Source organism: Solanum pennellii, chromosome 10 (assembly GCF_001406875.1).
Source record: "Solanum pennellii chromosome 10, SPENNV200".
Lineage (NCBI taxonomy): Eukaryota > Viridiplantae > Streptophyta > Magnoliopsida > Solanales > Solanaceae > Solanum > Solanum pennellii.
Window position 1 is genome coordinate 78219802 of NC_028646.1, and position 17225 is coordinate 78237026.

Consider the following 17225-nt stretch of genomic DNA (forward strand, 5'->3'; position numbering starts at 1 on the left):
TTCTTAGAATACTCTTAGTTTAGTAATTTGATCATAGATGTTCTTGTGGTGATGACTTCCAGATTTTGGGGAAATAATAGATGTTGAATTTTAGAAGTTATTGAATTGTCTTTTATTAATGAGTTTAAGTCTTCCGCATTGCTTTATGTTGATATTAAATTGAAATGTTAAGGTTTAGATTGATTGGTTCGCTCACATAGGAGGATAAATGTGGGTGCCAGTCGCGGCTCTTTTTGGGTCGTGACAAGTTGTGTTGGAAGATGCAATTTACACGCATAAAAATTAAAATGGTTAGTATTATATTGCTCTGTACAAGAAGAGGCCAACCTTGGCTTTTTCAATTTTTTTTTTTAAATTTAATTTTAAAACTTCTTTTTAATTCATTAAAGTATCAAAATCTTGCTAAGCACATGACTACACCTAAACCAGATGATTAAAATATCAAAAGCATACTATTTTAATCAGTTATTCATCATTTTATTCGTTTATCTTATCAATGATTAAATAAATTCACTATTATCGATGAATAAATTGAAAAGTTACACTCGTTAAAATTCAGAATTCTTTATTGTGTAATAAACGTCATAATACTTATTTTCTGATGAACGAAAAATTAAAACTTTTTTTTTAAAGATTGGTTTGGAAATATGTGTTAGGATCGAAAATAAGTAGGTGTAAATGCGGAAGCTAGCAAAGTAAACCTCGAAAGGGTACGAGTAAGAAGACAATGAGAAATATATCAAAAGACACAAAGATTTAACGTGGTTTGATCAATCGACCTACGTCCACAAAGGAGATGAGCAATCCACTATATATATGAAAGTACAAAATACAGAGAGAAACAACCTCTACCAATTCACTCGGTATACATGAGAGGTTCACACAAGTGATAACGCATCAAACTTGTGACCAATAAATTATTCCCTAACCAAAACTCTCAAAGCCGTTAAGACTACATTTTGAAAGCTAATTAAGTTAGAAAGAACATGTTTCTATTTATAGCGTCCTAAACCTTTTCCTACTAGAAAAAAATTAGTCAATCCAAAATATTTTTCTAAAAGAAAAACCTATTTATAATAAAAAATCAGGGAAAATAAAATCCAACAATATGCTTGAAAAATACTTCACGAAAAATCACCAAACGCTACATAAAAATATTTCCTTGCAATGGAAGTTGGAACTAATAATTAGTCAATAATAATCAGCTAATTAATTATTTCGATGTCTTCAATTTTTCTTCTTCTTCTGTTTTTCTGCATATTATATTTCTATTTTTTTTTGAAGAAGTCAAAATTATTCGATTATTATTCTTGTTCTCCCCTTTTATTTATAAATTATTAGTAATAATTAGGTACATAAATTTGCTTTGAATAACATAGTAATAAAACTTGATTTTAATTTTTTTAAAAATATGTGTCAACAATAATACACGAAACATGCAACTTCATGGGATGTAAAAAAAAACAAGAAAAAGAGTAAACTAAAGAGAATTAGGTAAGTGTTTTTGTTCTTTCAAATTGCTAATTTTTTGATAATTTAAAGTGTATTATTTTTGTCATGATTAGTCAAAAAAAAAAAAAAAGAGAGAGATGTTGCCTAAATGAGTAATTCTTTAAGCTTGGTAATACGTTTCGTTTAGAAATTCGAACATGATTTGTATTAATCATATTGTTAAAAATATGATAAATATTTTTATTATATAATTTTCAAATAAAGCTTTTAAGTTTTTTTTTGGCATGTTCAACATGCACTTAATTAGACTATTGATGCAATTTGTACACATTACCCTTGTTGCAGAATTGTGTATGATTAAATTAGTTTAATATAAATTTATGGGGTTAACTTAAATTTAATAGGCGTTTGAGGATATATGCATGCAAAATTTTCTCCAAAATTTGAAGTTGAAAATATCAAAGAGAGTATTGCATCGGATGTTGAGATGCTCAATCGAAATAAATCATAACTCAAATTAAATATTTAAATATAAATTTGCTGACAAATTTAAGATATATCGTACATTAAGCCATTGTATTTCCATACAACCAACAAAATATCTTTTTTTTTTTCAATTTTAGTGACGTTTTTTCTTTTAAAAAATATTTATCTAAAAAGGATGTAATATTTCCTTATTTGACAACTATTCTGTGTAGCAAACACAAGATTTCACTTGACATTTTACTATGAAAAAAAATCACAGTAATAATAAGCACTACCGTAACTTTAATAAGAACAATCTGATATTCATAATATAGTTTGTTACTTTTTTAACTTCTTATCTATCAATAGAACTAATACGTTCAAATGAAAAATTACATTATTTATATATAATTAAAATTATTTTATATTTATATATAATAGGAATTAAATTATCTCGATCTTTTTAATATATTTATCCTATTCACATTTAAAAAGATCACTATTAATTGAGATAGAGAAAATATATTCTCTCCGTTTCAAAAAGAATATCCGTATTTTTTTTTAGTTTGTTTTAAAAAGAATGATCCCTTTCCCTTTTTAATAACACTTTAACTTTCCACGTGATAATTTAAGACCACAAGATTAAAAAATATTTTAATATATTTAACATAATTTTAATTTAAAACCACAAAATTAATTTTTTTTATTAAACTCCGTTCCAAATTAAATTAAAACATTCTTTTTGAAACGAAATTAATCCCACAAAACCTCAGCCAAGAAAAAAAATCATAACACACGCCTATTTTCCAAGTTGTAGCATGTTAAGAATCCGTCTAAGCCAGCCAGCCAAGAAAAAAAATAAATTCCTTTACCAATTGTACACGCCTTTGACTGACTGTTAAAAAAAAATAATTAAATCATATCATATTATATTTTTCGAGAGTTAAATAAGTTATTAATTTTTTTAAAAAATAAAATTTATATATTTATAATTATATAAAAAATAATTATATATTCATAATTTATTGTTTAAAATATATATGATAAATTTGAAATAGACTTATTTGAATCTCACGTTAGGACGTATTATTATTTTTCTTCTTTTCTCCTTAAATTGACAGCTCTCATTTGAAGATTCCAAATAGTTCACAGCAAACCTTGAACCCCCCAGCAAAAACCTTTCCTCAAGTAAACTTTTCAAAGATTATAAATATAAAAAAAGTTTCTTTTATTACAAAAAAAAAAGTTCATATTTTTAAGCTGTTTTATGTTGAAGAAAATGGTGTATTACCAGAGATATCATCAATGGAGAAAAGGGGATGTTCCTTTTGTTTGTGAAAACAGCAAAAGAGTAGCAAGACCTAAGCTTTTGTTTCTTGTTTTTCTATCTTTTCTATCTTTTAGCTTTATTTTAGCTCCTCTTTTCTTCCCATCTGCTCCTACTCTTTCTCTTTTATGTAAGTTTCTTTCTCTGTTCTCTCTTTTTCAACTCTCTTTCTGCTTTGTTTCTCTTTTTTTAATGTTTTGTGGTGTATTTTGCAGATTCATTTGGTTTTGAAGATGAAGGGGTTGTTTCTACATCAGATGTATATGCTTCTGTTTGTTCCTCGGTCTCTAATGGTTAGTATTTAGTTGCTTTTATGTTCATCTGTTTTTTTTTTTTGTATAATATTTGCTACAGCAGAAAGGGTGTTTTTTTTTTTTCTGAAGATTCCCAATTTTTTTGATAAAGTATTTTTGAAAATTTTCATCTTATCACCATAGGTGGTTTATAAGCTTTAGCCCTTTGATTGCTTTTGAAGAGGAAAGCAAGTTTCTTTCTTTTAAGATTTATAACATCTATTACTCCTCTGTTCAAATTTGTTTGTCTGGTTTTGACTTGATACGGACTTTAGAAAATAAGGAACTTTTGAATCATGTGGTCGTAAATAAGTAGAATGCACCAAATGTAATCTTAAGCTTGTTACGCGGAGAGTTTGTATTAATGAGTTGCCAAAAGAAATAGTTTTTTTTTTTAAATGGACTAAAAGGAAAAGTAAGATAAACAAATTGAAATAGAGTGGGATGTAGGGTTATTTACTTTGATGATTATAGAAAATGAGCTTTTATGAAGAACTGGGGATTCATATGTACCAACCCGGACTTGTTTGGTAATGACGCATAGTTATTGATGTTATTTTGCTGCTGTTGTTGTTGTTGTATGTGTTGTAATCTAATATTGTTTTGAAAGGCATGGTTAGAGCACAATATCAATCTTAATGCTTGCTTTTTAGTTTTACCAACTTCTCTTTTTCATTTGTTGAGAGATTTTTTTCCATCATCATGTAGGGTCAATTTGCTGTGATAGAAGTAGCATTCGTTCCGATATCTGTGTGATGAAAGGGGATGTAAGAACAGATTCTGTTTCCTCCACAATTAGCCTCTACAGAAGCAATGGTTATGGCAGTCAAGTTATTGGGGCCTCTGGTGAAAATGATGTGATATTCCAACACGAAAAGATTAAGCCGTATACTCGGAAATGGGAAAAAAGTGTGATGGACACCATTGATGAGTTGAACCTTGTTACAAAGGGAGAGAATTCTGCTATTCATCAGAAGTGTGATGTTCAACATGATGTGCCTGCTGTGTTCTTCTCTACTGGAGGTTACACTGGCAATCTTTACCACGAATTCAACGATGGGATTATGCCTCTTTACATAACTTCTCAGCATTTCAACAAGAAAGTTGTGTTTGTAATACTCGAGTATCATGACTGGTGGATCTCAAAGTACGAGAACATACTTCCTCACCTCACTGAATATCCTATTATCGACTTTAGAGGCGATAACAGGACTCATTGCTTCCCTGAGGCTGTAGTTGGTTTAAAGATCCACGATGAGCTAACTATTGATGCTTCATTGATGGGAACAAACAAGACCATTAGGGATTTCCGAGACATGCTTGACCGAGCTTATTTGCCTCGAATTAGAGGTTTGATCCAAGAAGAGGAACATGAAACACAATTGCATATGAATATATCTGCTTTGTCACCACCGTCAGCTAAGACAAAGATAGAAACGACTGAAGAAAAGCTGGACGTGAAGAAACCTAAAGTAGTCATCATAGCTAGAAATGATTCAAGAGCTATACTCAATGAAGCTTCATTAGTTAAAATGGCACAAGGTATTGGGTTCCAAGTGGAAGTTTTGAGGCCTCAACGAACGACTGAGCTAGCAAGAATCTATCGAGCTCTTAATTCCAGTGATGTTATGATTGGAGTTCACGGTGCTGCTATGACTCATTTCCTTTTCATGAGGCCTGATTCTGCTTTCATCCAAATCATTCCGCTAGGAACAGATTGGGCAGCAGATACTTACTATGGACTACCAGCAAGGAAGTTAGGTCTCAGGTACATTGGCTACAAAATCCTTCCACAAGAAAGCTCTTTGTACAACGAGTACGAGAAAACTGATCCTGTTCTTACAGACCCCGACAGTGTGAACAACAGAGGATGGGAGTTCACGAAAAAGATCTACCTTGATCGTCAAAATGTGAAGTTGAACCTTCGAAGGTTCCATAAGAGACTGCTTCGTGCTTATTACTATTCTATGGCAAAGAAGAATGGTCATCTTCATCATCAAAATCAGTAATCCTTTTCCATCTTTTCGGTTACTGGAGTGGACGGGAATGATCTCATTAGTTTATAGTTCTTAAGAGTTGTACATCAATACTCGCAAGAAAAAAAAAAGCAACTTTTTTTTTTGTATAGATCATTTTGCATTTGTTGTAAATCAAGTAGGAAAAATACACTCTGCTATATACTTCATTCACTTGATTTTTTTTTCTCCTAATGATTTGTGAAGTTGTGATTCTTTTGCAATCTATATGTTAGTCTGATTCTTATTCTGGATATCTACTAGTACTTGAGATAAAAGTCATGTCATAGTCGGTAAAGTTGTTACGTTGGGAATCTTGTTATAATTGTTGAAGTTATTGTCATGTGATCACGGAAGTTATAGATTTGATTAGTAGAAACAGATCCTCTTGTACAATAGATTCTTTGTGGTTCGACGCTTTTCTGGCATCAAATTCACTATCACATTGAAAAGACAACATAATCGTCACTTTTTTTCGTGTTTTCATACTTCAAGTTATTTATAATTCTATATACCTATCTAATATATTATTTTCTTTTGTATTAAAACACGTCTTAATACTGAATTAGCTAGATATTTTTTCCAATCAACATTGAGTAGGCTAATTTAATACTCTCGATATTATGTGTTTAATGCAATATAGTAATAGTTGAGATATGAAATACGCCAAGTTATAATATTCATTTAGATATAAATAAAATAAGTAACATATGGAACTCGAAAAAAAGCGTATTTTTTTTGTCTCTACTTTCACAAATATAATTCCAGACAATTCTTTTACGACCTTTTAGTAGTACATTTTACCAACGGTTGGGGCTTTGCCGCTGATTACCGACTCATAGACGCGACGGTGGAGTTCGAAATTCAGTTCCCGACCACCGTGAAATGGAGGAACTGAGTCGGAGTACGGCGGCGGAGATGGAAACAACGATTGATGCAATCAATGACGATCTTCTCCATAACATCCTCTCTCGTCTTCCAGCCTTAGCCTGTGCAAACGCCGCTTGTGTTAACCGCTCATGGAACCTCATTATCACTAGCCTCCTCTCTCTCCCTAACCTCTCGTCTGCTCTATCTATCAATCCTTCTCTCCAGGTTCTCGTTTGAACTTATAATGAGTTCATCTGAATTCTGTAATTTTTCTACACCGAATATAAATTTATCTATAAGAATTCAGTAAAATTGCAACAATTAGGTCTAAATTCGCAACTTTTGAAGTGTAACAAGTTCACCTTTAAATTTGAAACTGTTTAGTTTAAATCCTGAATTCGCGTATGCTTACGAAGAATTGTTACATTTGCTTGAATTTCTCTAGAATGAATGACTTACAAATTCAATTCTGATGTAGGATGCTGTTAATGAGGCTGTTGACAAGGTTTTGTCGAAACCTATTCGACCTAAGTTCGCCATTGCTTCCGTTGGTCCTTCTTTTAGCTTGCAACAAGCTCACCAGCTCGTATGTGCTCTTCTATCTTTTAAATTGATTAAAGATCATATATATAGTTACTTTTAAATCTATTTGCATTTTCAAACGCAAAAGTTTTATTCTTGATTACATTAGAATTAAGCTCTATATGCAGTTGTATGATAATGGATGTTCTTATTTTGCAGATAACTGGAAAATTAGGGTCCAGAATTCCAATTGTTACTCTGATATCTCAAGGAATTTTCGGTTGCAATGCTGTTGATGATGAATTTAAAGAGGTCAGTTTAGAGGCCAAGACAAAAATAATTTTTTGGGTCAAATTTGTATGCTTTTGTTATGAGAATTGAAGATATTCTCCAGGTTCAATGGCAATTTATTGAGAATGACGAGGCTCATCCTGATCATGTGAATGAGAACCACGGAGTTTTACTTACCGTTGGTTTCTTGCCAGGATTGAAAGTCAGTTTGATCCCGTTGTTATCGAAAACTCAGGTAACATTTTCCTTTAATATTACCCTAACATATTTTAGAAATAAATCTGTGATATTGAGAGGATGCTGAACTTTTACTGTGGAGTTGATTTCAAATTATGGAATTTAGTTTTATGAACTTCCTACTTGGGATATGAAACAAACTACTAGTTCCGATCTAAATGGAAATTGTGCTAACTTGATTTGTAATGGGTTAAATTAATTCGGTGAGCACAAATGTCAGGGAAATCAAGCACTTATGATTGATGAACTTGTGCGAAATATCAGGGAATGCTCGTCCTCTGTTTCTGGTTCCGCATCACCGGTGGCTATTCTGTTATTTTCGGTAAGTCGATTGTCTCATTATCTTTATTTTAATCTTTCTATCTAAAAGAAAGAAGCTTTTATCTTTACACGTCAAAGCAATGACACATTGTGGATATAGCAATAAATGTAGCCTAATGCCAATGGAATCAGGACGTGTAGAACACGCACGCTAATCAGTTCACACTGGATTCCGTTAAAAGTTGGAAACACTTTTGGAATTCGCTGCTTTCTGCTCTCTATTTGTAATTTAGCTGTTCTTTTGGGTTCATTTTAAATCTCATAAAAGTCATTTACATGTTGGTGGTAGGATCACGAAACTGACATGAAACCGGTTCTTCAAAAGTTGGGTAAGCTTTTACTTTCAAATCAACAAGCTTTCTTGCTTTCCTTTCATGATAAACTTTATAATCTTAAATTTACTGTTATCATAAATCGCCAATGTTTTAAGACAAAAAGGAGACAGTCTTCTCTACTCGCTTCTGTGATAAACATTACGAAAACTCAAGTTATATTTCCGTGCATTCTTTACCTTTTGTAGATTATGCCTTTTGCCAAGAGACTGTAATTGTGGGTGAAGGAGGTTCCCAGTTCTTATACCAAGGGGAAGCTGCAGTAGACCATTCTAATGACGCAGAATACAGTTCCGCTGCTGTTGCTCTTTCCTTTCTCAGGGATACTGGCAATCCTCCGGGTATGCATTGATTCTCAGCTGAAACTTTGCAATTGAGCTTTAAATTGTGAACTGCTTTTGTTTCCAAATAGATTAGTTTCTTTAATTAATGAACTTATAATTTTACCTTAACAATAAAAAATAAATTAAAGATGATAATAGTTTATTGAAGTGATGAGAAAACCTGTGTACACTGTAGAAGGTGTATACAGAAGTAAACAATACTACAAAAAGACATGAGTAGGCTTCTAGTGGAAGAGGATTGACTATTGCTGTTGTGGTCTGTTGAGTTGTGATGCAGGCAAAGGCGAACCTAAGATTTGAGGACCGCGAGAGCATCAATATTATCTTAATTTAGGCGTTAGCAGAACTTTCAATGACAATTAATGATAATGTTGTATTCGTTTGGTCACTAATGGATTGAACAATACGGAAAATATTAAATATAAATATGTGTTCTAAGCTAATACTTCAACTTGACTTTGTTATAGTAAGAGTATTGGATGGTCATGAGTTCGAATCCCTGATCTAGCAATTTTAATTTATGTTATAAATAAGCTCTTTAAATAAAAAAATTATAAAAAAACAATGAAATGGGGTTCTAGCCAGAACCAATCCCTAGTCGTGCGGGTGGGTGCTTTGGCTTACACCAACAGCCCAAGGTGCACTTCTGATCTCTCTAGGGGTGCACAGTTAGTTATAAGTTTTTCAAGACATATATACACATGTTTTTCCTCTTAAAAACTTTGAAGGACTTGACATCTAACTTGTCTTGGTGCCTAACATCTTTGAAGTTCCCAATTCCATTGAATTTTTTCTTTTGATAGAACATCAAATTACCCATTGAATTACAAAGAAAGCAATAAATTTGACTTTACTTTTCAAATCAGATTAATTCCTTAACTAATAATGAACAAAAGAGTAGAAAGAAGACATCATCTCACTTATCCTTGTACGTGTGCGTTAAATATGACGTTCGAATAAGTATTAAAGGACAAGAAAGGGATAAAAGACAATTTCCCAGCTACACTGAATGGGTATGAACTAGGACTATGTTGCTCTGATTCGGGTGTGGATGTGAGAGTCGGATATATCCAAATTTTAAGATTGGCATAATACATATATTAGACCTTAAACTTGGCTTCAAATTTTAACTTTGACCTCCAACTTTCATAATGCACAAATAGGCACTTTAACTATCCAATTTTTAAATAAATAAACACATGAGTCCTACGTGGCAAAATACACGTAGGACACCACGTAGGACAAAAAATGACATGTAGGACTTGTGTGTTTATTTGTTCAAGTTTATGCATGTTTAAGTGTCTACTTGTGCATACCCAAAGTTGAAGGGCATAAATGTGATTCGAAGCCAAGTTAAAGGGCATATTTATGTATTATGCCTTTAAGATTTTAGGGGACGTATCCGAGTATGGATATGTGTGCGGGGATTTGGCTAAATAAAATTCTGTAAAATTAGGTCTTAGGCCTAACTCACACCCCAAAAGCTAGCTCAAAGGGAGGAGGATTGCCCAAGCCTTATAAGGAGTCCACCCATCTCATTAATCACCGATGTGGGACTTTTGTCATTCTTTAACACCCCACCTCACGCCCAGTGCTTAGCATGTGGTGCGTGGGCAATTTAATTTTGGGGACCCCAACATCGGGTGAGACGGGCCCTGCTCTGATACCATGTGAAATTAGGTCTTAGGCCTAACTCACACCCCAAAAGCTAGCTCAAAGGGAGGAGGATTGCCCAAGCCTTATAAGGAGTCCACCCATCTCATTAATCACCGATGTGGGACTTTTGTCATTCTTTAACACCCCACCTCACGCCCAGTGCTTAGCATGTGGTGCGTGGGCAATTTAATTTTGGGGACCCCAACATCGGGTGAGACGGGCCCTGCTCTGATACCATGTGAAATTAGGTCTTAGGCCTAACTCACACCCCAAAAGCTAGCTCAAAGGGAGGAGGATTGCCCAAGCCTTATAAGGAGTCCACCCATCTCATTAATCACCGATGTGGGACTTTTGTCATTCTTTAACACCCCACCTCACGCCCAGTGCTTAGCATGTGGTGCGTGGGCAATTTAATTTTGGGGACCCCAACATCGGGTGAGACGGGCCCTGCTCTGATACCATGTGAAATTAGGTCTTAGGCCTAACTCACACCCCAAAAGCTAGCTCAAAGGGAGGAGGATTGCCCAAGCCTTATAAGGAGTCCACCCATCTCATTAATCACCGATGTGGGACTTTTGTCATTCTTTAACACCCCACCTCACGCCCAGTGCTTAGCATGTGGTGCGTGGGCAATTTAATTTTGGGGACCCCAACATCGGGTGAGACGGGCCCTGCTCTGATACCATGTGAAATTAGGTCTTAGGCCTAACTCACACCCCAAAAGCTAGCTCAAAGGGAGGAGGATTGCCCAAGCCTTATAAGGAGTCCACCCATCTCATTAATCACCGATGTGGGACTTTTGTCATTCTTTAACACCCCACCTCACGCCCAGTGCTTAGCATGTGGTGCGTGGGCAATTTAATTTTGGGGACCCCAACATCGGGTGAGACGGGCCCTGCTCTGATACCATGTGAAATTAGGTCTTAGGCCTAACTCACACCCCAAAAGCTAGCTCAAAGGGAGGAGGATTGCCCAAGCCTTATAAGGAGTCCACCCATCTCATTAATCACCGATGTGGGACTTTTGTCATTCTTTAACACCCCACCTCACGCCCAGTGCTTAGCATGTGGTGCGTGGGCAATTTAATTTTGGGGACCCCAACATCGGGTGAGACGGGCCCTGCTCTGATACCATGTGAAATTAGGTCTTAGGCCTAACTCACACCCCAAAAGCTAGCTCAAAGGGAGGAGGATTGCCCAAGCCTTATAAGGAGTCCACCCATCTCATTAATCACCGATGTGGGACTTTTGTCATTCTTTAACACCCCACCTCACGCCCAGTGCTTAGCATGTGGTGCGTGGGCAATTTAATTTTGGGGACCCCAACATCGGGTGAGACGGGCCCTGCTCTGATACCATGTGAAATTAGGTCTTAGGCCTAACTCACACCCCAAAAGCTAGCTCAAAGGGAGGAGGATTGCCCAAGCCTTATAAGGAGTCCACCCATCTCATTAATCACCGATGTGGGACTTTTGTCATTCTTTAACACCCCACCTCACGCCCAGTGCTTAGCATGTGGTGCGTGGGCAATTTAATTTTGGGGACCCCAACATCGGGTGAGACGGGCCCTGCTCTGATACCATGTGAAATTAGGTCTTAGGCCTAACTCACACCCCAAAAGCTAGCTCAAAGGGAGGAGGATTGCCCAAGCCTTATAAGGAGTCCACCCATCTCATTAATCACCGATGTGGGACTTTTGTCATTCTTTAACACCCCACCTCACGCCCAGTGCTTAGCATGTGGTGCGTGGGCAATTTAATTTTGGGGACCCCAACATCGGGTGAGACGGGCCCTGCTCTGATACCATGTGAAATTAGGTCTTAGGCCTAACTCACACCCCAAAAGCTAGCTCAAAGGGAGGAGGATTGCCCAAGCCTTATAAGGAGTCCACCCATCTCATTAATCACCGATGTGGGACTTTTGTCATTCTTTAACACCCCACCTCACGCCCAGTGCTTAGCATGTGGTGCGTGGGCAATTTAATTTTGGGGACCCCAACATCGGGTGAGACGGGCCCTGCTCTGATACCATGTGAAATTAGGTCTTAGGCCTAACTCACACCCCAAAAGCTAGCTCAAAGGGAGGAGGATTGCCCAAGCCTTATAAGGAGTCCACCCATCTCATTAATCACCGATGTGGGACTTTTGTCATTCTTTAACACCCCACCTCACGCCCAGTGCTTAGCATGTGGTGCGTGGGCAATTTAATTTTGGGGACCCCAACATCGGGTGAGACGGGCCCTGCTCTGATACCATGTGAAATTAGGTCTTAGGCCTAACTCACACCCCAAAAGCTAGCTCAAAGGGAGGAGGATTGCCCAAGCCTTATAAGGAGTCCACCCATCTCATTAATCACCGATGTGGGACTTTTGTCATTCTTTAACACCCCACCTCACGCCCAGTGCTTAGCATGTGGTGCGTGGGCAATTTAATTTTGGGGACCCCAACATCGGGTGAGACGGGCCCTGCTCTGATACCATGTGAAATTAGGTCTTAGGCCTAACTCACACCCCAAAAGCTAGCTCAAAGGGAGGAGGATTGCCCAAGCCTTATAAAGAGTCCACCCATCTCATTAATCACCGATGTGGGACTTTTTGTCATTCTTTAACAAATTCAACATTACAAAAATAGTGTTATAAAGATATTCTATGTTTGAGATATATTTTGTGATAAAGTTGCATGTATAATGTAAATTCAATCTTTCATTCTTCAAGATGGGATTACTCTTCCATTCCTCCTGTGAAGACAATAAAATATAAACTAAACATTAAAAGCATATTACAATAGAATAAATATAACTAAAAGAATCAAAAATAAATTGAAAGAAAATAACTAACCTCAAAACAAAGACAATAAAGATAAAGAATGTAACTTGAAATAAGATCACTTAAACAAAGTGAAAGTAGAAAACTAGAAGTCCTAAAATTTAAGACATAAAGAAAGATATTAATCCATGATTTAGCTATTTATAACTAGTGAATCACATGATTAATCAGTATTAAGTACACCAAGTAAAAATTCACTATTTAACAAAAAAACAAGAGAGCATCTCAAGTTAAGTCATAACTCATAACTAACAGAACAACAAGGTATTGTCAACTAGCAAGTTATTTTAGTTAGCTACTCTATCACATCTTCTTCGACTTAAAAAATACAACGAATATTATCAAAAAAGTTTGATTGGCGGGAATGATCCTGCTCAAAGATTATTTTCTTAACCTTCTGGAAGAATCAAGTGCTCAAAGATTATTTCTTAACCAGAAATCAAAGATTTTTTTTTCTGGCATTTATATCCATAGCTGTAATTGACAGTCTGTGGACTTTTTTTTCTATTTTATCATTGCCTTGCTTTCTGATTACTCTGTCAAATTTCTGGGATGTTTATTATTGCTGCCATTTCTTTGAACTTGGAAGCAGGTGTAGGGGAAACTCAATTTCATGTAGTGCTAGCCCCTGGCATGACCCAAATTGGGCCTACCTACAAGGCTGTCGCGGTCAGGGAGAGACCTAGAGACTTTTCTACTTGGCTCACGGCGAAAAGAGAAGCACAAGTTGAAAGTCTTGATGGTCTGACTATGTTCGATCAGATCTATGATGAGGTAAGATAGAAAAAACTTAAAACTCGCTAGAATGCAATGTAAGGGTTACGAGGATGGGACCTTAATAAGGCAATTTCTAAGATAAGATGAACGACTCGGCTGCCTTCCCCGCTAAAGATCTTTCCCGACGGTCGCTCAAGCACTTTCATGCAACAAGAAAGCAAAGCGTATCGTATCTTGCGCCATCCGAATAGGTTTCAAAGTAAGCAGTACGGCGCAACAGAGGAAACAACTTAGAATGTAGATTGTAGTCAGTTATTTAGATCCAACTATTTAAGTAGCTAGTTATAGAAAGAAGTAATTCACAGTTGTTTTTTCCCTAATGAAAGGAGAGGAAAGGAAAGAGTAGTGTATTTGAACACCGTCTCATTGTAATATGTTGTCTTCCGTTTCCCTTTGATACTTCCATCACAGCTAACTAACTAAGTCTTGAAATTGAGATAGTGCTGGGTCACCGAATCTTATAAGTCTTGAAATTGAGATAGTGCTGGGTCACTGAATCTTATAACTCCATCTCTTTATTTGACCCCCCAACACACACATAGAGGCACTGGCATCAGGCTAAAGAGCATGAGAAAAGAGGGCTGGTGGGTTTAGCAAGATGCACATTTACATATTGGTCTTAGACACATCAGAATTTTCCACGTGTTAAATTCATATTCCTTCGGGAAAAGCGCTATCCCCTTCCCACCCTCAAATACCCCCACCCACAAAATCCCAGACCATTCCACTGTGCCAGTTTGTACAAATCGAAGATGGCAATATCTTTTGACTCTTGGTCACATGGAAAAGGTATATTCTAAGTGAAGGAATGATAATCTAATTATATTTCTGATTGTAGGACATTCCTAAATGGTTTAGAAAGGTTATTATGTGCGAAGCCTAGTATTTTGTGAAGGTACTACCTAGTTGGAGATAGTTGTCTTGTTTGCTTAAACATGATTCGGTTGAAGTTTGAAAAGGAGTAGTTGAAGTTGAATTGAAGATTGTTTTTTTCAAAATTGTTTAGTTAAGTAGCTTTAGATCAGTGCATATCGGAACAATGAAGATAATTCTCACTTTTCTTTCTGATTTCACTTCCACCAGTATGGAGGTGATCTTTATTGTTCTGCTCTCTATATTGGAGTTTCTAAAAGAAGAAAGTGCTCAATTGGGAAGGAAAAAGCAAGTTGGATATATTTGCAGGAATTCCATGAGGTTTTAAGGTAAGTTATAGTGCTAATGCTTGATCCTTCTTTCAATGTGCAACTCATGATATTGAAATCTCATAGATTACATACATGGAGAAGGTCGTCTAAACTTTTCAATGCTCAAGCATTATTTATTTTTGAAAGTTCAAACTTCTTGTGGTTTTACTGGAAATTATATTTTTCTTTTATCAAGTATATTGTAAAATTATATCATTTCAGCCTTGTGTTCAGTTCTAGTCTTAATTTTCATCGTGTTATTTGTTTGGGAGGTGGATAATGTGTAGAGCATGCTGGCCGTGAATAGAAGCATGGAGCCCTCCTATATTTTGGTTTTACTTCTTTATACCCGTGGATAAGCCTGTCAACACTTAGTTGAAATTAAACAATGTTGAAGACCTATTTATACTTTGTTTTCCTTTCATTTTGTAATTTAACATAAAATCTTGCAGAGGGGATGAGGAGTATCTGTATGTTAACGGTGTTGGAATCAGAAGTGGAGACTCCTTCCAATTCTACCTTGCGAATGCTAATGCTACACGTGATTCTTGCAACAATGCATCAAACAACATAACACGTCTGAAGCGAGATCTCGACCACCAAAATGCTGGTTGTTCTACCTATAAGAAGTCAGTTTTCGGTTGTCTTATGTTCTCTTGCTGTGGTCGTGGCGAGTTTTTTCTTCAACCTATCCTTGATTGCTCACCGTTCGTGGATAACTTTCCTGGGATTACTTTTTCTGGAACTTTTTCTGCTGCAGAAATTGCACGTGGAGATTTAAGCCAATATAGACCGGTATCTGAAGAACGCAGCTCTCTACGCTGCTGTTTGCATGTGTATAGCACTGTCTACCTGATTATGTCATTCACCCCTGAATCGCCATCGACATGATAGGTGCTGGAAGCATTATAATTTACATCTGTAGTTGCTACAGATCATGTTGCCATTGACATTTTATGATAGCACTATAGTTTATTTCAACAAAGCCATTGGAGCCTGTTCTACAGCCAAATTTGGCCTTTTACTTAGTTTTAATCCTTCTGTTGTAACTTTATATTTATGTATATTAAGCTCCCGTCTATTTAGCAGTTGAAACTTGTAAATTTCGAGTTTTAGAAGTTGTGTTTGGTCGTGCATTCTGTTTGTAATTTTTTTTTTTTGTTTGAAGTTGTGTGTGTGGAAGCCCCAAATATAGGCTTGTCCTAATTTTTTGATTTTGAAAATATTTGAAATCAAAATTTCAAAATCTGACCAAATATCATGGTCAAACAAATGTTGACTATAGAACTTTTAAAAGTTATAATCTAACGCTAGCTAAGTTTTGTGGATTGTTCCACTACGTTGGTTTGTTTTGTGCAAGCAAAGAATTGGTCATAAAAAGAAGATAATTTCCTTGCATTTTTAAACTTTCCTTGATTTTCATCTCTTCCCTTTTCTCTTTACTTTAACAAAACAAGAAAGAAATTGCAAAATTTTTCCTTTACTTTCCACTTTCCACTTTCCATAGTTACCACTTACCAAACAGGTTAAGAAACCAAAGTAAAAGGCTTTCTCACTAAAAGAGGAAAGAAGAATTAACCTAAATAATCGCCTACTCAACCACTTAAACTAAAAATAGTCGACAGATATATAATATGTATATGCTTCACGTACCATATGTATATAATCAAAGATATATAATATGTGTATGCTTCACGTACAATATGTATATAATCAAAGAATAATTTATGTGTACTAGTTTTAACAAAAGTAAAAGGTGAATCTGACTGGCTATTTGTGTAAAGATCCCTTTACTCTTTGAAAATGAAAAGTTTGGCAAGAATGAAGATACTAAATCTATATGGTATTATCTTTGTCTCATATTAGTTGTCCACTTTCTTCTTTACACATTAATGGTGAAGTCATGATTTTTAGTATAAAGTTTAGAATATGAATCAGTATACACGTGAACTAGCTGAAGTTGGTTTAACATATACTCCCCTCTATCCCAATTTATGTGGCACTTTTCGTTTTTCTAGAGTTAAACAGTTTAAGTTCGATTGGGAATTTGGGCATAAAATCTTCAATTTTTTTGAAATTAAATTTCTATATTTGTAAACTACATAAAAAGTCACAATAATCAATAATTCAAATTGTTTAAATGATTTATGAAAAATTGACGGTCAAAGATAGACTTGATTAAATCTCGAAATCCGAAAAATTTCAAATAAAATAAAACGGAGGGGTAATATATATACATTGAATTTTTTTAAATAAAATAGGCCCAAGCTGGCTTCCCCCATGTTACAACAACAATAAAATAACCAGTGAAATTCA

The 17225-nt window shown here is 35.5% G+C and overlaps 2 protein-coding genes across 3 annotated transcripts; both read left to right on the forward strand.

Moving 5' to 3' along the window:
- The first annotated feature begins 3060 nt into the window (after positions 1–3060).
- Positions 3061–5799, forward strand: LOC107032475 (beta-1,2-xylosyltransferase XYXT1-like). The gene is made up of 3 exons (XM_015234079.2): positions 3061–3374; positions 3460–3537; positions 4246–5799. Exons 1-3 carry the CDS (start codon positions 3185–3187, stop codon positions 5544–5546), a joined length of 1569 nt encoding a protein of 522 aa, XP_015089565.1. The 5' UTR covers positions 3061–3184; the 3' UTR covers positions 5547–5799.
- Positions 5800–6310: 511 nt separating this feature from the next.
- Positions 6311–16045, forward strand: LOC107032176 (F-box/LRR-repeat protein At5g63520-like). Of its 2 annotated transcripts, none has more exons than XM_015233759.2 (10): positions 6311–6647; positions 6901–7008; positions 7164–7256; positions 7339–7470; positions 7693–7794; positions 8083–8122; positions 8314–8466; positions 13538–13722; positions 14809–14927; positions 15362–16045. In XM_015233759.2, the coding sequence occupies exons 1-10, from the start codon at positions 6438–6440 to the stop codon at positions 15798–15800; spliced, it is 1581 nt and encodes a 526-aa protein (XP_015089245.1). In that variant the 5' UTR covers positions 6311–6437; the 3' UTR covers positions 15801–16045. The 2 variants fall into 2 exon arrangements, with proteins under 2 accessions (XP_015089245.1, XP_015089246.1); XM_015233760.2 differs by having other exon boundaries at positions 6313–6647; positions 13541–13722.
- The last annotated feature ends 1180 nt before the right edge of the window (positions 16046–17225 follow it).

What these genes read in the sequence shown, in the direction of transcription:
- LOC107032475 (XM_015234079.2), top strand. Translation starts at nt 3,185, where the DNA reads ATGTTGAAGAAAATGGTGTATTACCAGAGATATCATCAATGGAGAAAA. An exon ending in TCCTACTCTTTCTCTTTTAT is followed by an intron (nt 3,375 to 3,459) that starts GTAAGTTTCTTT and finishes TGTATTTTGCAG; the next exon opens with ATTCATTTGGTTTTGAAGAT. An exon ending in TTGTTCCTCGGTCTCTAATG is followed by an intron (nt 3,538 to 4,245) that starts GTTAGTATTTAG and finishes ATCATCATGTAG; the next exon opens with GGTCAATTTGCTGTGATAGA.
- LOC107032176 (XM_015233759.2), top strand. Translation starts at nt 6,438, where the DNA reads ATGGAGGAACTGAGTCGGAGTACGGCGGCGGAGATGGAAACAACGATT. An exon ending in TGCAACAAGCTCACCAGCTC is followed by an intron (nt 7,009 to 7,163) that starts GTATGTGCTCTT and finishes CTTATTTTGCAG; the next exon opens with ATAACTGGAAAATTAGGGTC. An exon ending in CGTTGTTATCGAAAACTCAG is followed by an intron (nt 7,471 to 7,692) that starts GTAACATTTTCC and finishes CACAAATGTCAG; the next exon opens with GGAAATCAAGCACTTATGAT.